The sequence below is a fragment of the Anomaloglossus baeobatrachus genome, chromosome 4, assembly GCF_048569485.1.
Source record: "Anomaloglossus baeobatrachus isolate aAnoBae1 chromosome 4, aAnoBae1.hap1, whole genome shotgun sequence".
Lineage (NCBI taxonomy): Eukaryota > Metazoa > Chordata > Amphibia > Anura > Aromobatidae > Anomaloglossus > Anomaloglossus baeobatrachus.
In genome coordinates this window covers 8943606-8967041 of record NC_134356.1, presented here as the reverse complement: position 1 = coordinate 8967041, position 23436 = coordinate 8943606, and the positions used below count along the sequence as shown (strand labels likewise).

Genomic DNA, 23436 nt, shown 5'->3' with positions numbered 1-23436 from the left:
TATAGATCTCTATGCACAATGCAGGCTATAATATAACCCTATAGACCTCTATGTACAGTGCAGGCTGTAATATAACCCTATAGATCTCTATGCACAGTGCAAGCTGTAATATAACCCTATAGATCTCTATGCACAATGCAGGCTGTAATATAACCCTATAGACCTCTATGTACAGTGCAAGCTGTAATATAACCCTATAGATCTCTATGTACAGTGCAGGCTGTAATATAACCCTATAGATCTCTATGCACAGTGCAGGCTGTAATATAACCCTATAGACCTCTATGTACAGTGCAGGCTGTAATATAACCCTATAGATCTCTATGCACAGTGCAGGCTGTAATATAACCCTATAGATCTCTATGTACAGTGCAGGCTGTAATATAACCCTATAGATCTCTATGCACAGTGCAGGCTGTAATATAACCCTATAGATCTCTATGCACAGTGCAGGCTGTAATATAACCCTATAGATCTCTATGTACAGTGCAGGCTGTAATATAACCCTATAGATATCTATGCACAGTGCAGGCTGTAATATAACCCTATAGATCTCTATGTACATGCGTTGGTTATTACAGACGCCAGAGCAGATCGCCTGCAGCTGCTGGGACTCCCCAACATGACGTCATGTCCCCGCCCCTTTTGGTGACGCACATAGAGGCCACGCCGCTGTCTCCGCCCCCGGCTCTGATTGGCTGGCGCTGACGTCATGCGGCTCCTCTTCCCGGTGACCTCATCGCAGCCGCTCTCACCCGCTCCGCCCGGAGCCCGGACACTGACCCGACGGCGAGGCCCGGACAGCAGGCCCGGAGCAGCGGTGAGTACGGCGGGAGGCGTGACGTCATCAGCCCGCGTCACTGACACCTGTGGCTTTCCCTCAGCCTGTCACCGCTGCTGTACAGCCCGGCAGAGCGCCCCCCGCGGTGACAGACCCCGTGTGTACAGCCGCAGTGCCGGGCTCAGAGTGTGGGGCTGGACACACTGCTTGTGCTCTCCGGGGGCCTGAGCGACAGCAGGAGCAGGCACTGTGGAAGGACGTGGCTGATAACAGAGAGCAGAGGCTCCTCTCAAGGTCACTATTTTGCATTGGCATCTGCTGTGTGAGCCATTGCTCTCTGTTATCAGCCACTTTCGGTGGTGACTGTTTGATGAGGTCAAGGGGGCGGCACATCGTTTGCTTCTTCTCCTCTGGTTGGACATTTAGGGTCACCTGACGGACTGCACTGACCAATCCCATTCCAGCTTCTATACGTCTGTGTATCCGTCGTGTCCTGATCGCCATCCGATCCGTCTCCTCCTCTGCGCTGATAGGTCCTACATGGAAAGGTCTGCAGTTTCCTCATAGACAGGGGTCAGGATGGCCAGGGGTCAGCGAGACTGGGGGTCATGGAGGCCTGGGATGCTGAGGATGGGGAGGCTGGGGGTCATGGAGGCCTGGGATGCTGAGGATGGGGAGGCTGGGGGTCATGGAGGCCTGGGATGCTGAGGATGGGGAGGCTGGGGGTCATGGAGGCCTGGGATGCTGAGGATGGGGAGGCTGGGAGTCATGGAGGCCTGGGATGGGGAGGCTGGGGGTCAGGGAGACTGGAGGTCATGGAGGCCTGGGATGCTGAGACTGGGGGTCATGGAGGCCTGGGATGCTGAGACTGGGGGTCATGGAGGCCTGGGATGCTGAGACTGGGGGTCATGGAGGCCTGGGATGCTGAGACTGGGGGTCATGGAGGCCTGGGATGCTGAGACTGGGGGTCATGGAGGCCTGGGATGCTGAGACTGGGGGTCATGGAGGCCTGGGATGCTGAGACTGGGGGTCATGGAGGCCTGGGATGCTGAGGCTGGGGGTCATGGAGGCCTGGGATGCTGAGGATGGGGAGGCTGGGGGTCATGGAGGCCTGGGATTCTGAGGATGGGGAGGCTGGGGGTCATGGAGGCCTGGGATGCTGAGGATGGGGAGGCTGGGGGTCATGGAGGCCTGGGATGCTGAGGATGGGGAGGCTGGGAGTCATGGAGGCCTGGGATGGGGAGGCTGGGGTTCAGGGAGACTGTGGAGGTCAGGGAGGCCTGGGTGTTGGGGAGGCCAAAAATCCCTGATAGGATGGCCACGGGGTGCCGTGGGGATCTTGGTGGCAATGTGGGAGGTCCTGGGGGGGGGGAGTGGCCTGCGGTTAGAGGTGCTGATGGTGGTGGGGCACCAGGGTGCTGGAGGTCAGGGAGTTGGGGAGTCAGGGTGGCCAGGTGGCGCCTAGTATCTGGGAAGCCTGGTGTGGAGGGGTGCTGGTCCAGGAGGTGTCGGGGCATAGCGGCCAGCGTTCGGGGGGCAGTAGTATTGCCAGGAGGCTCTGCGGGTCGGGGCGGCCCGGGTATGTTCTACTATGGAGCGGAGATTGAGGCTTCTGTGGTTGATGCTGGTGTCGGCCGTCCTGACCCAATACTTCTTACAGCTGAGGGGTTGTTACAGTTGTATCCATCCTAATCTGACACTTTATAGTCACATCATGGCCTCTACTCTGCACTCACCGTCCCTTTAAGACGCCGCACATCAGCTGTTTATATCAGGACAGGAAATGACACATTACATTGTATCCCGTTATTACAGGACTGAATGTGAAACCACATATCCATTTCTATATGAATTCCTTTAATCCGGCGTCCAATCATCCAGAACATTTAAAGGGATGTTCCTGTTACTTTCCGGATACATTTCTCCGCCTTCTTTATATTTCTTCTCGTTCGTTCCCAGAATCGAGAAGAAGTAGAGAAGCCCTGGGAAATGTCAGAATTGTTGTTCTAGGCGGAGGGTGAAGGGTTAAGGCCCGGGGCCCCGGGTGACATCATGCTGTATTGTGATCACAGCTGCAGAGGAGGGAGCGCGCACCCCCGACTGGCGGGATCACAGCGGCTGATGTCATGGTGGAGCTATGCTACATGAAATGGAGGGAAAGTGGGAGAACAACCTCCCCCCGCGTCCATGGACCGCTCCGATCTCCACCAATCACAGGATAGAGCAGTCACTGGAACAAACACTTCTCACAGCTGCGGGTTTGTTACAGTTGTATCCAGTCTGGGCCATATAAGCTGCCTGATGCAATGTAACAAACCCTCAGCTCTGAGGCCTGGATCTCCAGTCACATCCAGAGCTGCCGGCAATGATCCAATTCCTGTTCTCCACATTTCACATGTCCGGGTGTATGACAAGCTGTGAGTGCAGCTCTGGAGGTGAATGGAGCTTATCTGTCTGATGACGGGCGCAGTGCCAGGGTGTGATTACTTTTCTTTAAGGGTGTGTTCATGATTCATATGGAAATGCAAAGGTGTTTCTTGTCTTCGGTGTTTCTCACCAGTGACTGGTGCCCGGGCGGCAGAGCCGAGGAGCCGCCACCTGCGCAATAACGTCATTATATCCAAATGTGGGAGAGTTGGGTGACTACCAATATGGCCGACATTGCGTCTCCCGCAGCGAGCGATGTGCACAGATCTGCGCAGTGTGAGATCACCGCTCCTGTGATCTGTGCGAAGGCCATGAGGTTATGTTGTTACAAGGCCAAAGATCACATGACTTCATCCGGGCGAACGCTGATTACAGCTCCGGACTTTGTCCCTACAGTCGAGGCTGACATGAGCAAACTTTACATAAGATACAACACAGGTCACCAGCGGACAAGTACGGGGGCGGGGCAGTCATAGCGTAACTAAGGAGATCAGCGGTGACATCACTGAGAACACCGCCTATCCATCACCAGAGATCAGCGGTGACATCACTGAGAACACCGCCTATCCATCACCAGAGATCAGCAGTGACATCACCGAGAACACCTCCTATCCATCACCAGAGATCAGCGGTGACATCACTGAGAACACCTCCTATCCATCACCAGAGATCAGCGGTGACATCACTAAGAACATCTCCTATCCATCACCAGAGATCAGCGGTGACATCACTGAAAACACCTCCTATCCATCACCAGAGATCAGCAGTAACATCACTGAGAACACCTCCTATCCATCACCAGAGATCAGCAGTAACATCACTGAGAACACCTCCTATCCATCACCAGAGATCAGCGGTGACATCACTGAGAACACCTCCTATCCATCACCAGAGATCAGCAGTAACATCACTGAGAACACCTCCTATCCATCACCAGAGATCAGCGGTGACATCACTGAGAACACCTCCTATCCATCACCAGAGATCAGCAGTGACATCACTGAGAACGCCTCCTATCCATCACCAGAGATCAGCAGTGACATCACCGAGAACACCGCTTATCCATCACCAGAGATCAGCGGTGACATCACTGAGAACACCGCCTATCCATCACCAGAGATCAGCAGTGACATCACTGAGAACACCTCCTATCCATCACCAGAGATCAGCAGTGACATCACTGAGAACACCTATCCATCACCAGAGATCAGCAGTGACATCACTGAGAACACCACCTATCCATCACCAGAGATCAGCGGTGACATCACTGAGAACACCTCCTATCCATCACCAGAGATCAGCGGTGACATCACTGAGAACACCTCCTATCCATCACCAGAGATCAGCAGTGACATCACTGAGAACACCTCCTATCCATCACCAGAGATCAGCAGTGACATCACTGAGAACACCTCCTATCCATCCCCAGAGATCAGAGGTGACATCACTGAGAACACCGCCTATACATCACCAGAGATCAGCGGTGACATCACTGAGAACACCGCCTATCCATCACCAGAGATCAGCGGTGACATCACTGAGAACACCTCCTAACCATCACCAGAGATCAGCAGTGACATCACTGAGAACACCGCCTATACATCACCAGAGATCAGCGGTGACATCACTGAGAACACCTCCTATCCATCACCAGAGATCAGCGGGGACATCACTGAGAACACCTCCTATCCATCACCAGAGATCAGCGGTGACATCACTGAGAACACCTCCTATCCATCACCAGAGATCAGCGGTGACATCACTGAGAACACCTCCTATCCATCACCAGAGATCAGCGGTGACATCACTGAGAACACCGCCTATCCATCACCAGAGATCAGCGGTGACATCACTGAGAACACCGCCTATCCATCACCAGAGATCAGCGGTGACATCACTGAGAACACCTCCTATCCATCACCAGAGATCAGCGGTGACATCACTGAGAACACCTCCTATCCATCACCAGAGATCAGCGGTGACATCACTGAGAACACCTCCTATCCATCACCAGAGATCAGCAGTGACATCACGGAGAACACCTCCTATCCATCACCAGAGATCAGCAGTGACATCACTGAGAACACCGCCTATCCATCACCAGAGATCAGCAGTGACATCACGGAGAACACCTCCTATCCATCACCAGAGATCAGCAGTGACATCACGGAGAACACCGCCTATCCATCACCAGAGATCAGCAGTGACATCACTGAGAACACCTCCTATCCATCACCAGAGATCAGCAGTGACATCACTGAGGACGCCGCCTATCTCCGCACTCAGTGCAGGTCTGGCAGTGACTGTCGCTCACGTGGTGGTATTCGCGTTGCTTCTGTGGCCGCTGTCTGCTGGTCACGTGACAGAGGAGGTGAGGGCAGGTTCTCTGCTCGCGGTTTAATCTTTCACTCGCTGATGTCACTCGGTTAATGTTATACAGGATCCGTCGTCTGCTGTAACTTGATCGGGAAACGAAAAAAAATTCATGAAGCGATCGGGTGAGATCCTGGATCATCTGCGCAGATCTCACCCTGATGTGGTAATTGGGGTTATTTGTGGGGGTCCGGGTTCTGGATGTGGTGGGCAGGTGGGGGTCTGGTACTGATGGCCCATATCTCTGCATGAGTTTAACCATTTCTATGCTTCCTTCCCAGGATCCTCTGCTTCCTGTGACATCTGCGGCACAAGGCGATGATGTCATAATTCGCATCAGCGATCAGCGGATCCTGCACTTTCTGCAATGTGTTTCCATTCGCTCATGGATGAGGATGGGGTCATCATGGCCCTGAGGACCCCTGCGTACTGACCCCTGTGTGTGTGACTGGCAGGACGCGGGCCATGGCTGCCGTGGGCCTGCGCTGCCGAATGCTGACTGCAGAGAAGCTGGTGACATGGATGGAGGCCGGCGCGGAGAAGGTACTGCTGATAGACAGCCGACCCTTCGTGGATTACAACACGTCCCACATCCTGGAGGCCATCAACATCAACTGCTCCAAACTGATGAAGAGAAGACTGCAGCAGGACAAGGTGCAGATCACCGAGCTCATCCAGCACTCCGCCAAGCAGAAGGTGAGGCACTGCGCGACGGGGTGCGTATACAGAGACTGCGGAGTATACAGCGTATACAGGAGAAGTGGTACTGTGCAGTGTATATATACAGAATAATACAGGTACTGAGGATTACACCCAGTATACAGGACAGGATAAGTGGTACTGTGCAGTGTATATATACAGAATAATACAGATACTGAGGATTACACCCAGTATACAGGACAGGAGAAGTGGTACTGTGCAGTATATATATACAGAATAATACAGGTACTGAGGATTACACCCAGTATACAGGACAGGAGAAGTGGTACTGTGCAGTGTATATATACAGAATAATACAGATACTGAGGATTACACCCAGTATACAGGACAGGAGGAGTGGTACTGTGCAGTGTATATATACAGAGTAATACAGGTACTGAGGATTACACCCAGTATACAGGACAGGAGAAGTGGTACTGTGCAGTGTATATATACAGAATAATACAGGTACTGAGGATTACACCCAGTATACAGGACAGGAGAAGTGGTACTGTGCAGTGTATATATACAGAATAATACAGGTACTGAGGATTACACCCAGTATACAGGACAGGAGAAGTGGTACTGTGCAGTGTATATATACAGAATAATACAGATACTGAGGATTACACCCAGTATACAGGACAGGAGAAGTGGTACTGTGTAGTGTATATATACAGGATAATACAGATACTGAGGATTACACCCAGTATACAGGACAGGAGAAGTGGTACTGTGCAGTGTATATATACAGAATAATACAGGTACTGAGGATTACACCCAGTATACAGGACAGGAGAAGTGGTATTGTGCAGTGTATATATACAGAATAATACAGATACTGAGGATTACACCCAGTATACAGGACAGGAGAAGTGGTACTGTGCAGTGTATATATACAGGATAATACAGACACTGAGGATTACACCCAGTATACAAGACAGGAGAAGTGGTACTGTGCAGTGTATATATACAGAATAATACAGATACTGAGGATTACACCCAGTATACAGGACAGGAGGAGTGGTACTGTGCAGTGTATATATACAGAATAATACAGATACTGAGGATTCTACCCAGTATACAGGACAGGAGAAGTGGTACTGTGCAGTGTATATACAGAATAATACAGATACTGAGGATTACACCCAGTATACAGGACAGGAGAAGTGGTACTGTGCAGTGTATATATACAGTATAATACAGACACTGAGGATTACACCCAGTATACAGGACAGGAGAAGTGGTACTTTGCAGTGTATATATACAGAATAATACAGGTACTGAGGATTATACCCAGTATACAGGACAGGAGGAGTGGTACTGTGCAGTGTATATATACAGAATAATACAGACACTGAGGATTACACCCAGTATACAGGTCAGGAGAAGTGGTACTGTGCAGTGTATATATACAGAATAATACAGACACTGAGGATTACACCCAGTATACAGGACAGGAGAAGTGGTACTGTGCAGTGTATATATACAGAATAATACAGGTACTGAGGATTACACCCAGTATACAGGACAGGAGAAGTGGTACTGTGCAGTGTATATATACAGAATAATACAGGTACTGAGGATTATACCCAGTATACAGGACAGGAGGAGTGGTACTGTGCAGTCTATATATACAGTATAATACAGATACTGAGGATTACACCCAGTATACAGGACAGGAGAAGTGGTACTGTGCAGTGTATATACAGAATAATACAGGTACTGAGGATTACACCCAGTATACAGGACAGGAGGAGTGGTACTGTGCAGTGTATATATACAGAATAATACAGATACTGAGGATTACACCCAGTATACAGGACAGGAGGAGTGGTACTGTGCAGTGTATATACACAGAATAATACAGATACTGAGGATTACACCCAGTATACAGGACAGGAGAAGTGGTACTGTGCAGTGTATATACACAGAATAATACAGATACTGAGGATTACACCCAGTATACAGGACAGGAGGAGTGGTACTGTGCAGTGTATATATACAGAATAATACAGGTACTGAGGATTATACCCAGTATACAGGACAGGAGGAGTGGTACTGTGCAGTGTATATATACAGAATAATACAGATACTGAGGATTACACCCAGTATACAGGACAGGAGAAGTGGTACTGTGCAGTGTATATATACAGAATAATACAGATACTGAGGATTAAACCCAGTATACAGGACAGGAGAAGTGGTACTGTGCAGTGTATATATACAGAATAATACAGATACAGAGGATTACACCCAGTATACAGGACAGGAGAATTGGTACTGTGCAGTGTATATATACAGGATAATACAGATACTGAGGATTACACCCAGTATACAGGACAGGAGAAGTGGTACTGTGCAGTGTATATATACAGAATAATACAGACACTGAGGATTACACCCAGTATACAGGACAGGAGGAGTGGTACTGTGCAATGTATATATACAGAGTAATACAGGTACTGAGGATTACACCCAGTATACAGGACAGGAGGAGTGGTACTGTGCAGTGTATATATACAGAATAATACAGGTACTGAGGATTACACCCAGTATACAGGACAGGAGGAGTGGTACTGTGCAGTGTATATATACAGAATAATACAGATACTGAGGATTACACCCAGTATACAGGACAGGAGAAATGGTACTGTGCAGTGTATATATACAGAATAATACAGATACTGAGGATTACACCCAGTATACAGGACAGGAGAAGTGGTACTGTGCAGTGTATATATACAGAATAATACAGATACTGAGGATTACACCCAGTATACAGGACAGGAGGAGTGGTACTGTGCAGTATATATATACAGAATAATACAGATACTGAGGATTACACCCAGTATACAGGACAGGAGAAATGGTACTGTGCAGTGTATATATACAGAATAATACAGATACTGAGGATTACACCCAGTATACAGGACAGGAGAAGTGGTACTGTGCAGTGTATATATACAGAATAATACAGATACTGAGGACTACACCCTGTATACAGGACAGGAGAAGTGGTACTGTGCAGTGTATATATACAGAATAATACAGACACTGAGGATTACACCCAGTATACAGGACAGGAGAAGTGGTACTGTGCAGTGTATATATACAGAATAATACAGATACTGAGGATTACACCCAGTATACAGGACAGGAGAAGTGGTACTGTGCAGTGTATATATACAGAATAATACAGATACTGAGGATTACACCCAGTATACAGGACAGGAGAAGTGGTACTGTGCAGTGTATATATATACAGAATAATACAGACACTGAGGATTACACCCAGTATACAGGACAGGAGAAGTGGTACTGTGCAGCGTATATATACAGAATAATACAGATACTGAGGATTACACCCAATATACAGGACTGGAGAAGTGGTACTGTGCAGTGTATATATACAGAATAATACAGATACTGAGGATTACACCCAGTATACAGGACAGGAGAAGTGGTACTGTGCAGTGTATATATACAGAATAATACAGATACTGAGGATTACACCCAGTATACAGGACAGGAGAAGTGGTACTGTGCAGTGTATATATACAGAATAATACAGATACTGAGGATTACACCCAGTATACAGGACAGGAGAAGTGGTACTGTGCAGTGTATATATACAGAATAATACAGATACTGAGGATTACACCCAGTATACAGGACAGGAGAAGTGGTACTGTGCAGTGTATATATACAGAATAATACAGATACTGAGGATTACACCCAGTATACAGGACAGGAGAAGTGGTACTGTGCAGTGTATATATACAGTATAATACAGATACTGAGGATTACACCCAGTATACAGGACAGGAGAAGTGGTACTGTGCAGTGTATATATACAGTATAATACAGATACTGAGGATTACACCCAGTATACAGGACAGGAGAAGTGGTACTGTGCAGTGTATATATACAGAATAATACAGATACTGACGATTACACCCAGTATACAGGACAGGAGAAATGGTACTGTGCAGTGTATATATACAGAATAATACAGATACTGAGGATTACACCCAGTATACAGGACAGGAGAAGTGGCAATGTGCAGTGTATATATACAGAATAATACAGATACTGAGGATTACACCCAGTATACAGGACAGGAGGAGTGGTACTGTGCAGTGTATATATACAGAATAATACAGATACTGACGATTACACCCAGTATACAGGACAGGAGAAATGGTACTGTGCAGTGTATATATACAGAATAATACAGATACTGAGGATTACACCCAGTATACAGGACAGGAGAAGTGGTACTGTGCAGTGTATATATACAGAATAATACAGATACTGAGGATTACTCCCAGTATACAGGACAGGAGAAGTGGTACTGTGCAGTGTATATATACAGAATAATACAGACACTGAGGATTACACCCAGTATACAGGACAGGAGGAGTGGTACTGTGCAGTGTATATATACAGAATAATACAGATACTGACGATTACACCCAGTATACAGGACAGGAGAAATGGTACTGTGCAGTGTATATATACAGAATAATACAGATACTGAGGATTACACCCAGTATACAGGACAGGAGAAGTGGTACTGTGCAGTGTATATATACAGAATAATACAGACACTGAGGATTACACCCAGTATACAGGACAGGAGAAGTGGTACTGTGCTGTGTATATATACAGAATAATACAGATACTGAGGATTACACCCAGTATACAGGACAGGAGAAGTGGTACTGTGCAGTGTATATATACAGAATAATACAGACACTGAGGATTACACCCAGTATACAGGACAGGAGAAGTGGTACTGTGCAGCGTATATATACAGAATAATACAGATACTGAGGATTACACCCAGTATACAGGACAGGAGAAGTGGTACTGTGCAGTGTATATATACAGAATAATACAGGTACTGAGGATTACACCCAGTATACAGGACAGGAGAAGTGGTACTGTGCAGTGTATATATACAGAATAATACAGATACTGAGGATTACACCCAGTATACAGGACAGGAGAAGTGGTACTGTGCAGTGTATATATACAGAATAATACAGATACTGAGGATTACACCCAGTATACAGGACAAGAGGAGTGGTACTGTTCAGTGTATATATACAGAATAGTCCAGGTACTGTGCAGTGTGGTCAGTTGCTGATGCTGCGGTCTTCTCACGTGTCGCGGTCTTCTCTCCGCAGGTGGAGTTGGAGTGTCAGGTGCAGCAGGTAGTTGTGTATGATCAGAGCTCGGTGGACGTGTCGTCGCTGCCTACTGACTGTTTCCTTTTTGTTCTGCTCGGGAAGCTGGAGAAGCTTTTCTGCCATGTGCATCTCCTGTCAGGTAATGCGTGTCCCTATGTGTGATGTGGTGGGGGAAGGGTGGATGAGGTTTTGGGGTCCTCACCCCTGTGGTCTCTTTTTCCAGGTGGGTTTTATGAGTTTTCCTCGTATTTTCCCGGCCTGTGTGAGGGGAAGGCCTCCATCGTCCCCACCTGTATTTCTCAGCCGTGTCTCCCCGTGTCCAGCACCGGCCCCACGCGGATCCTGCCTCATCTCTATCTGGGCTGCCAGCGGGACGTCCTCAACAAGGTGAGGAGTCTGACAACAGAGTATTTAAAGGGCCAGTGACTCTCACACAAGAGTGTGACGGCTCCTGGAGGTCGTCTGACAAGTCCTTTGTATCTGAAGGGATTGGCGCTACCATCAGAGCGTCCACTTTCCTTCTAGTGTGATGCTCGCTCTGATCGCTGCTGATTATCTCTGTCTCTGCGGTTTTCTCCTGCGCAGGAGCTGATGCAGCAGAATGAGATCGGCTTCGTCCTGAACGCCAGTAACACCTGCCCCAAACCCGACTTCATCTGTGACTCTCATTTCTTGCGTGTGCCGGTGAATGACAGCTTCTGTGAGAAGATCCTGCCGTGGCTGGACAAATCTGTGGACTTCATAGGTGAGAACGCAGTGGGAGGGGCTTCTGACCAGTGACCACGCCCCTGGGCCCTTCCACCAGCCTTTTTAGTCATTGATTAAAAATAATCTTTTTCTTGTCTCACAGAAAGGGCGAAGGCGTCCAACGGCCGCGTCCTGGTCCACTGCCTGGCGGGGATCTCGCGCTCTGCAACCATCGCCATCGCCTACATTATGAAGAGGATGGACATGACCCTGGATGAGGCTTACAGGTAGCACCCCTCATTGGGCTGTGGTAGAAGCGGGGCGTCATGGCGGACAGTTTGGCGCTGTCATGAACAGGGGGAAGGAGTGGAAGTTACACCCTCCCTCCCTTTTCCACCTCACAGAGCATGTGACTCGCTCTCTAGCGCCCCTCTTATAGTCAGGCCAATTATGGAATTGCCCGACAATAAGCAAGGAGGCCGCTATTCTACTATGCCGATGATAGAAGGGCTCCCGGTGAGAGTAAGGTATATATTCCCCCGAATAATGCGGCAGAATATATCTAATTTGCCCCTGATCTCACGGGTCGCCCCACAATGATCCTTGGCATAAACTCTCTGCCACCAATCGATTACGATAACGATGTCGCAGAGCCTACAGACGTGGAATTCAGGATTGAGATAACAGAACGGCCAAGATTAAATTATATATGTTTTAATCGCCGTAAGGGCACACTAGAGACTACAATATATATTCTGTAAAATTCCATATTGTATATAATGTATATGTATGTATGTCACAATATATTTACAATTAAGACGCGGTCACAAACAGGCATACAGTTGTATCAATTACCTTAGGGTTGAGGGTTTGGCCCATGCCGGGGGGGTACTGTGTGGGGCCAGGGACGTTTCAGTATCCTCCACTACATGAATGAAGCACGTGACCCCCAGAAGAAATACAAAGCACGGACCTCTGCCCTTAGCTTTTATCTGTTCTGTCCTGGGCTCACACAGCCCCCCCTCGTGACATCATCCTGGCTGGGAATTCCCTCCCCCTCGTGACATCATCCTGGCTGGGAATTCCCTCCCCTGCCGTTAGCTGAGAATAACCTAACGTTATATTTCCCAGCATAACTCTGACCCTGAACGTCTCACCTGGAAAATATGACCCTAGTTTTGATGGTCGTGAATTGATCTCCGTTTTGATAGGAAATATGAGGGTACTGCAGGCTTCCTGTGGCCAGTTATTAATTATTGAGGGCTACGCACATCACACAGGTTTGCGGAAATATGTGTTACGTGCGTCTGGCTTTCAGGAATATGAAAATGTGCCGGACTTGTCTGTGGGGGCAATGTACCCCCCAATATCGAAACTTTACTGAGGATTCCGAATTGTTTGGAGGAGACCTTTGAAGTTAGGTTATAAACCTGGAGCTCCCCTCCCACCTCCTGTGTAGGGCAATTCACTCCGCAGGGGGTGTGCTGGATCAAGGGCTGTCCTAATTGGATTTTGACACCTTGAGTTTTACATTTGCTGGGTCTTCCTTTCCCTTACTGTTCTCAGGCCTAACTAGCTCATCTAATTTCCTCAAGTTAATTAGCATCCTGATTGAAGCCTCCTTAGGCCTTAAGGCCCAGTCACACACAATGATATACCATGGTCGTACCTTGACAAGATGGCGGCTATAGGAATATGGCTTAATAGATCAGAATATATCCCTATCTCCTTACAGGTGTGTTTTGTCATCTTGCTTCTTGACATTGTGTTTTGACATCTTGCTTCTCTCCGCAGGTTCGTAAAGGAGAAGAGACCGACCATCTCCCCGAACTTCAACTTCCTGGGGCAGCTCCTGGACTTCGAGAAGAAGATTAAGGCCCAGACTGGCCAGGTGACCCCGGTCTGCAAACTGAAGCTACACATGGAGCACGGTGCCCTCCAGGCGGAGACCCCTCCGCAGCCGGCGAGTCCTCCCCTCGCTGATCCTACCTCATCCGAGAACATGCAGGAGGAAGAGGCGGCCCCTCTCCTACAGGGCATTAATGGGCTGCATGTGTCCCAGCGGGAGAAGTTGGAGGACAGCAACAAAATGAAGCGCTCCTTCTCCCTGGACATCAAGTCCGTGTCCTACTGCAGCCCGGGCAGCGCAGCCGCCGGAGCCGCCTCCCTGGAGGACCACAAGGAGTTCTACAAAACCTCAAGCAGTCTTGAAGGAGGCGGTAGCAAGATGTGCCAGTTCTCCCCAGTGGAGGAGGTGTCGGAGCAGACCCCGGAGGCCAGCCCTGACCGTGAACAGGCGGCAGCGAGGGTCCCGGAGCAGCCGAGCACCTGCCGGCAAGCGGAGAGTAAAGTGCGCCAGCAGCAGCAGATTATGAGCCGCAGCAGCGTGCGCTCCCTGGCGGCTCCACTGTTCCGCAGTGGCAGCATGGAGGACAATCGCAAAAGTAACTTTCTGTTCGGACTGTCCAGCAGCCAACAGCATCTGGCCAAGCCGGCCCTGGGCATGAAGGACTGGCACTCGGACATCCTGGCCACGCGGGCCTCCTCGCTGACCGGCAGCTGGTACTTCGCCCCCGATGTCCCATCCCACTTCTACTCGGCGTCTGCTCTGTACGGAGGGGGGAACTTCACGGCCTTCAGCTGCGGACAGCTGCCCGCCGACCCCTGCTGCGCAGTGCGCAGGAGGCAGAAGCCCAGCCCCCGCGGAGACTCCCGCCGCAGCTGGCACGAGGAAAGCCCCTTCGAAAAGCAATTCAAAAGGCGCAGCTGCCAAATGGAGTTTGGAGATGAACTGGTGGACGCGCGCTCCCGAGAGGAGCTGGGCAAAGTCGGCAGCCAGAACAGCTTCTCCGGCAGCATGGAGGTCATCGAGGTGTCGTGAGGCCGCAGCGGGGGGACGGGCAGCGGAGCCGCCTGCGGGCACCACAAATACGGATCTGTTCCCTATGAATCTGAAGTGAGGATTTGCAGGATGTGGCGCTGGGTTGATCAGGTGGGCACCTAGTAATAATTGGGAGCAAGTCCCCCTGCAACGCCCACAGGACGAGGCCGTCCCAATCATCCTGCAGGGGGCGCTGCAAATCTGACTGGCCCTTACTAGTACGCATGGTATAATGGATGTCTTGTGCCGTCCTGTATCGCGGGGGCACGACGTCTGCAGCAGGCATCCACGGAGGAAAGTGTGTCCACGTGGCGGGGGAGGAGGGTGAGTGGTAATGATTGTGGGGAGCGGCAATGTCGCCCCAGAATCTGACTGATATAAAGCGTTACAAATCCTCAGTGACATCCGGTCGTCTGCTCCAGTCACAACCAAAGCTGCACTTACTGATCCGGCCAGGGTGTAAGGAGCATGCTCCGCTGCGGTGCATTGTGGGAGAGAGCTGCACTTACTGATCCGGCCGGGGTGTAAGGAGCATGCTCCGCTGCGGTGCATTGTGGGAGAGAGCTGCACTTACTGATCTGGCCGGGGTGTAAGGAGCATGCTCCGCTGTGGTGCATTGTGGGAGAGAGCTGCACTTACTGATCCGGCCAGGGTGTAAGTAGCATGCTCCGCTGTGGTGCATTGTGGGAGAGAGCTGCACTTACTGATCCGGCCAGGGTGTAAGTAGCATGCTCCACCATGGTGCATTGTGGGAGAGAGCTGCACTTACTGATCCGGCCGGGGTGTAAGGAGCATGCTCCACCATGGTGCATTGTGGGAGAGAGCTGCACTTACTGATCCGGCCGGGGTGTAAGGAGCATGCTCCACCATGGTGCATTGTGGGAGAGAGCTGCACTTACTGATCCGGCCAGGAAGGAGCATGCTCCGCTGCGGTGCATTGTGGGAGAGAGCTGCACTTACTGATCCGGCCGGGGCGTAAGGAGCATGCTCCGCTGCGGTGCATTGTGGGAGAAAGCTGCACTTACTGATCCGGCCGGGGTGTAAGGAGCATGCTCCACCATGGTGCATTGTGGGAGAAAGCTGCACTTACTGATCCGGCCAGGGTGTAAGGAGCATGCTCCACCATGGTGCATTGTGGGAGAGAGCTGCACTTACTGATCCGGCCGGGGTGTAAGGAGCATGCTCCGCTGCGGTGCATTGTGGGAGAGAGCTGCACTTACTGATCTGGCCGGGGTGTAAGGAGCATGCTCCGCTGCGGTGCATTGTGGGAGAATGCTGCACTTACTGATCCGGCCGGGGTGTAAGGAGCATGCTCCGCTGCAGTGCATTGTGGGAGAAAGCTGCATTGGTTGTGGCAGAGCGTTCTCCACATCACCCATAATGCAACACAGCAGAGGGCAGCTCTGGCAGGATTGTGATTGTAGCTCTGGAGGCAACTAGATGATAAGATGTAATTCAGGATCAATACAAGGTGAGTCCAGCACGAGGCCTGTGCCCGCCAGCGAACAGGTGTCATGTGACATCTAGGCTCCTCCCAGAGTGAAGTGATGTCTCATGGGAGAAGATACCATTAAGTTGAGTAATGGAGTGCTCCTTTAAGATCATCCATAATCTATTTTTTTTTATTCCCTCTCCCCCCTTTTAATGAGCAGGTGAGGGGTCCGGGACCCCTGGCGACGGCTTGGCCGGGGTGGGTCCGGGACCCCTGGCGACGGCTTGGCCGGGGTGGGTCCGGGACCCCTGGCGACGGCTTGGCCGGGGTGGGTCCGGGACCCCTGGCGACGGCTTGGCCGGGGTGGGTCCGGGACCCCTGGCGACGGCTTGGCCGGGGTGGGTCCGGGACCCCTGGCGACGGCTTGGCCGGGGTGGGTCCGGGACCCCTGGCGACGGCTTGGCCGGGGTGGGGGATATGTTCTGGTTTTCTCGCCTGGCTTCATTTGTAGTAAGTGCCTTATCGCCGGCGTCCTCCTGTCCAGCAGAGCTCCCTCCTCACAGGTTACTCTACACCTAATGCTCGTGCACTTGCCTTGTTCTATCACTAGGGCCTCGTGCACACTGAGAATTTGGCGAGTTTTAATTTTTACCTCACTATTTGTAGCCAAAACCAAGAGTGGATGAAAAATGCAGAACTGGGGCCCGTGCGTCTGTTAGGCTGGAAACACATCTATGCGAGTAAAATCGGTCCAACTGGGCTGAAAAAAAACTCGGCTGATTTTAGTTCACGTTAGGTGCGAGTGCAACGCAAGTGCGATGCTATTTCTGAGATTTTACTAGCGTGTGTAATGCGTATTTTTTACTATGTCATCTGCCATTCAGCGCTGCTACATGGCCGCTGACAGCAGACACAGACAGCCATGTAGCAGAGCAGAACGGCAGATGACAGCAGACACAGACAGAGCCGCACTGTCAGAATGAACTCGGGTGAACTTAACCCGATTTCATTGTCATGCTGCGGCTCTGTCTGTGTCGCGCCCTGATTAGCGGTCACCTGTGAAGGGCTCACCGGTGACCACTAATCCCCTGAGTGACTGAAGTTAGCAGCCCTCTCTCATACTCGCCGATCCCCGGCGCGGCGCTGCACGGCATTCACACTGCTCCGGCGGCTTTTACTATTTTGAAAAAGCCGGCCGCTCATTAAACAATCTCGTATTCCCTGCTTTCCCTGCCCACAGGCGCCTATGATTGGTTGTAGTGAGACACGCCCCCACGCTGAGTGACAGGTGTCTCACTGCACCCAATCACAGCAGCCAGTGGGCGGGTCTATATTGTGCAGTGAAATAAATAATTAAAAAAAACGGCGTGCGGTCCCCCCCAATTTTAATACCAGCCAGATAAAGCCATACGGCTGAAGGCTGGTATTCTCAGGATGGGGAGCTCCACGTTATGGGGAGCCCCCCAGCCTAACAATATCAGTCAGCAGCCGCCCAGAATTGCCGCATACATTATATGCGACAGTTCTGGGACTGTACCTGGCTCTTCCCGATTTGCCCTGGTGCGTTGGCAAATCGGGGTAATAAGGAGTTAATGGCAGCCCATAGCTGCCACTAAATCCTAGATTAATCATGTCAGGCGTCTATGAGACACCCTCCATGATTAATCTGTAAGTTACAGTAAATAAACACACACACCCGAACAATCCTTTATTAGAAATAAAAAACACAAACACATTCCCTCATTACCAATTTAATAAGCCCCAAAAAGCCCTCCATGTCCGGCGTAATCCACGGACCTCCAGCGTCGCTTCCAGCATGAAGGTGACAGGAGCTGCAGAAGACACCGCCGCTCCGGTCACCTCCACGCAGCAACTGAGGTGAGTAGCGCAATCAGCTGAGCTGTCACTGAGGTTAATCGCGGCCACCGCTGGATCCTCAAACAGTGACAGCGGGTAATCTCAGTGACAGCTCAGCCGATCGCGCTACTCACCTTAGTTGCTGCTTAGAGGTGACCGGAGCGGCGGTGTCTTCTGCAGCTCCTGTCACCTTCATGCTGGAAGCGACGCTGGAGTCCGTGGATTACGCCGGATATGGAGGGCTTTTTGGGGCTTATTAAATTGGTAATGAGGGAATGTGTTTGTGTTTTTTATTTCTAATAAAGGATTTTTTCGGGTGTGTGTGTTTATTTACTGTAACTTACAGATTAATCATGGAGGGTGTCTCATAGACGCCTGACATGATTAATCTAGGATTTAGTGGCAGCTATGGGCTGCCATTAACTCCTTATTACCCCGATTTGCCAACGCACCAGGGCAAATCGGGAAGAGCCGGGTACAGCCCCAGAACTGTCGCATATAATGTATGCGGCAATTCTGGGCGGCTGCTGACTGATATTGTTAGGCTGGGGGGCTCCCCATAACGTGGAGCTCCCCATCCTGAGAATACCAGCCTTCAGCCGTATGGCTTTATCTGGCTGGTATTAAAATTGGGGGGGACCGCACGCCATTTTTTAAAATTATTTATTTCACTGCACAGTATAGACCCGCCTACCGGCTGCTGTGATTGGGTGCAGTGAGACACCTGTCACTCAGCGTGGGGGCGTGTCTCACTGCAACCAATCATATGCGCCTGTGGGCGGGGAAAGCAGGGAATAGGAGATTGTTTAATAAGCGGACGGCTTTTTCAAAATAGTAAAAGCCGCCGGAGCAGTGTGAACGCCGTGCAGCGCCGCGCCGGGGAGCGGGGAACAGTGAGTATGAGAGAGGAGGGGAAAATGACCGACAGACTGTGAGAAAGGGACAGAGATAGTGACGGACCGACAGAGAGAGAATAGAGACCGAGAGGGAGAGACCGACTGACAGGGAATAGTGATTGACAGACATTGGGAGACATCACTCGTTTCCAGTGTTTTAGGAAACATGCGAGAAATGTATTTAGAAAATCGGATGTCACTAGGATGGTGAGTGCCGTCCCGTGACATCCCATTATTTACACGCTCCCATAGACTTGCATTGGAGAGACTCGCAGTAGAAACTCGCAAAAAAGCAGCATGCTGCGATGTGGACTGAGAAAAAAATCGCAGATGAGAGCTGAATCATTCACTAACATGTGTCCGATTCCAATGCGAGATTTCCTCCATTGCTCTACTGCGAGAAACTCGCAAGTGAGAAGCCGCCCTTACACGTTTCCTCTGACTGATCCGCTCATGGTTTGGCTTCAGATACTGAGTTAAAAACCTCACCAAATCCTCAGTGTGAACGCGTCCTAATACTCTAGTCACTTCCAGAGCTGCAGTCTGTGTTCTCCAAGGCCTCTCCTGCTGCAGTGCACTATGGGTAGTATTTACACCCGACTAGGGTTTTCCATAATGCAACATATTAGTGTGTGTCCGTCCACCCACCCATATCCTGTCCACCGCCATTATCTTGAGAGCGGCGGAAGCTATAGGCATAGAAGTGGTGTCTAGGTATAGTAAAGTAGCCATGCGCTACGCAATGAAACCACCTATAGCGCCACCTGGTGGAAAACAGAGTTAGGATTTTTATCTTGAAACTGGAACGAGATACAGAAAAAAAGTTATATTACAAAGTTTTGGGCATCATCAATTCAATACGATCCACACCTTGCCCAGAAATGCTGTGATTAGAAGGTGTAACACTCACAAGGCTGCGGACGTGAAGCGACACCCCATGGAGACCTCCTACAAGTCATTGGGTATGGAGGCTGTGTAGAGTGGCTTCCACGCTCACCTGACCTGACCCCATTGGACTTCTTTCTGTGAGGTCACATCACACAGCAGGTGTATGCGACCCCTCCACCAACATTGCAGGACCAACGACCACATATCACAGACGCTTGTGCAAACGTGTCACCTGCCATATAGCACAACGTGCAGCCAGATACAGTATGCTGTGCAGAGGCCAGATGTGCATTGCAGCCAGATACAGTATGCTGTGCAGAGGCCAGATGTGCATTGCAGCGGACGGGGGCCACTAATGAGCGCCATATGTGTGACCAGCATTCAATGTTTTGGGGGGGGGGGGGGGTCATGGGTTTCATATCATAGCATTTCTGTATGCAAGGTGTGGATTCGTATTGAATTGATGATGCCCAACAACTTTGTAATTCACTTTTTTTCTCTATCTCGTTTCGTTTTCGAGATAAAAATGCTAACTCCGTTGATTTCCACCAGGTGGCGCTATAGGTGGTTTCATTGTGTAGCGCATGGCTACTTTACTATACCTAGACACCACTTCAATGCCTGTAGCTGCCGCCGTTCTCAAGATAATGGCGGTGTATACAGGATATGGGTGGACACACTGTATATTCTATGTATAGTGCATCAGTCATGAGCAAAAGTGTTGGCACCCTTGCAATTCTCCCAGAAATTGTTGCAATTACAGGTTTTGTTATACACCGGTTAATCTCTTTTTATATATTGCAAAAGAAAAAAAACAAACTGGACAATTTTACACACAACACCAAAAATGGGCTGGAAAAATGAATGGCACCTTTCCAAAATTATAGGTAAAATTTTTTATTTCGAGCATGTGACACACTCAGCTGTGGGCAAAATGGAAATCATACCTGAAACTAGATAAAAAGGGGAGAAGTTCCACTAATCTCTGCATTGTGTGTGTGTGTGTGCTGCACTAAGCATGGAGAACAGAAAGAGGAGAACTGGAGACCTAAAATTGTTCCAAAAATATCAACAATCTCAAGGTTACACGTCCATCCCCAGAGATCTTGATGTTCCTTTGTCCACGGTACGCAACAGAGTTTTTTTTGTCTTGTTCCAATAGAAAGGAAATAAATGTGTAATTGTAATAATTTTCTGGGAGAAATTTTATGTTTTTGGAACAGTTTAAAATTTGCCAACCCTTCTGCCCATGACAGTATATGGATCTGTCAACAGCAAGAAGAGGATCCGTGGGGCATATGGCCGAACACTGACTGGAATAAAGGCAGATTAGTGGCTGCAGTTCTGGGAGTGACTGGAGTAAGAGCAGAATAATGATTGCAGCTCTGGAGGTGACTGGCGTACATATGCTGCTGTACATTGTGTTTCGCTGTCGTCCTCTTGGCTGACTGTCGCTGTGAGCTCTGCTGTAGTGTGACCTGGGGCGGGTGGTCTGCTCCGGACCCCTTGTAGTAGGAGGTTCCATGGAGGCTCCTCTCCCACCTGCAGACATTGATAGGAGCTGCAATAATCTGGAACTGGGGGTGTGGCCTGTTATAACTCCACCTTCCTTCTCCATCACTCGGTGCCTTTGACCAATCACAAGCTTTGTCCCCGGCGCCTTTCATCGCGAATCTTCAGTGACTGCAATAGAAAATGTCATTTCTTGTTCGGTCGATAAAATTGCAAACGTGAAGAATCGGGGGAGGCGGGGCCCGAGCGGTCCGGGGGAGGCGGGGCCGAGCGATCCGGAGCTCATCTGGGAATTTCACAAATTTGGGATTTTGAGCCTTAAATCTTTGACCTCGAACGAAGCATTAAAAATTCATGTGACGACATTCCCAGCGTCCTGAGCTTATTTACATGCGGAGACGTCACCTCGCCGCTGAATATATGCACCAGCTGCCCAGATCAGACTGATACACTGTAACAAACTGCTGCTCTGTAATGCTGTTTTTAGCTCATGAACCATTGTGCAGATTGGGTGCAGCTGTGACCAGCAGGCAGTCAGGTACAAGGTCAGTGTGGACAGCAAGCAGAGATCTTGAAAATGGTCAAATCTATAAAAGCTGCAGAATTTTTCTTTAAACAAAGTCCTGGACCACTAAAGGGATTCTGTAGCTTTAGCCATAAAAATGCCAAAAGGTTGCGCCATTACAATGTGCGCAGTGTGAGGAGGTGCAGCCGCTGGTGACTGCAGTGTGAGAAGACGCCACCGCTGGTGACTGCAGTGTGAGGAGGAGGCGCCACCGCTGGTGACTGCAGTGTGAGGAGGAGGCGCCACCGCTGGTGACTGCAGTGTGAGGAGGAGACGCCGCTGGTGACTGCAGTGTGAGGAGGAGACGCCGCTGGTGACTGCAGTGTGAGGAGGCGCCGCTGATGACTGCAGTGTGAGGAGGAGGCGCCGCCGCTGGTGACTGCAGTGTGAGGAGGCGCCACCGCTGGTGACTGCAGTGTGAGGAGGAGGCGCCACCGCTGGTGACTGCAGTGTGAGGAGACGCCGCTGGTGACTGCAGTGTGAGGAGGAGGCGCCGCCGCTGGTGACTGCAGTGTGAGGAGGCGCCACTGCTGGTGACTGCAGTGTGAGGAGGCGCCACTGCTGGTGACTGCAGTGTGAGGAGGCGCCACCGCTGGTGACTGCAGTGTGAGGAGGAGGCGCCACCGCTGGTGACTGCAGTGTGAGGAGGAGACGCCGCTGGTGACTGCAGTGTGAGGAGGAGACGCCGCTGGTGACTGCAGTGTGAGGAGGCGCCGCTGGTGACTGCAGTGTGAGGAGGTGCAGCCGCCGCTGGTGACTGCAGTGTGAGGAGGTGCAGCCGCTGGTGACTGCAGTGTGAGGAGGCGCCGCTGGTGACTGCAGTGTGAGGAGGAGGCGCCGCCGCTGGTGACTGCAGTGTGAGGAGGCGCCACCGCTGGTGACTGCAGTGTGAGGAGACGCCGCTGGTGACTGCAGTGTGAGGAGGAGGCGCCGCCGCTGGTGACTGCAGTGTGAGGAGGCGCCACTGCTGGTGACTGCAGTGTGAGGAGGCGCCACTGCTGGTGACTGCAGTGAGGAGGAGGCGCCACTGCTGGTGACTGCAGTGAGGAGGAGGCGCCGCTGCTGGTGACTGCAGTGAGGAGGAGGCGCCGCCGCTGGTGACTACAGTGTGAGGAGGAGGCGCCGCCGCTGGTGACTGCAGTGTGAGGAGGAGGCGCCGCCGCTGGTGACTGCAGTGTGAGGAGGAGGCGCCGCCGCTGGTGACTGCAGTGTGAGGAGGAGGCGCCGCCGCTGGTGACTG

General features: G+C 50.6%; 1 protein-coding gene across 1 annotated transcript; it reads left to right on the top strand.

The window, feature by feature from the left end:
* The first annotated feature begins 704 nt into the window (after positions 1–704).
* On the top strand, positions 705–17619 carry DUSP16 (dual specificity phosphatase 16). The gene is made up of 7 exons (XM_075343566.1): positions 705–820; positions 5863–6277; positions 11476–11617; positions 11702–11865; positions 12064–12223; positions 12329–12452; positions 13960–17619. Exons 2-7 carry the CDS (start codon positions 6047–6049, stop codon positions 15044–15046), a joined length of 1908 nt encoding a protein of 635 aa, XP_075199681.1. The 5' UTR covers positions 705–820; positions 5863–6046; the 3' UTR covers positions 15047–17619.
* The last annotated feature ends 5817 nt before the right edge of the window (positions 17620–23436 follow it).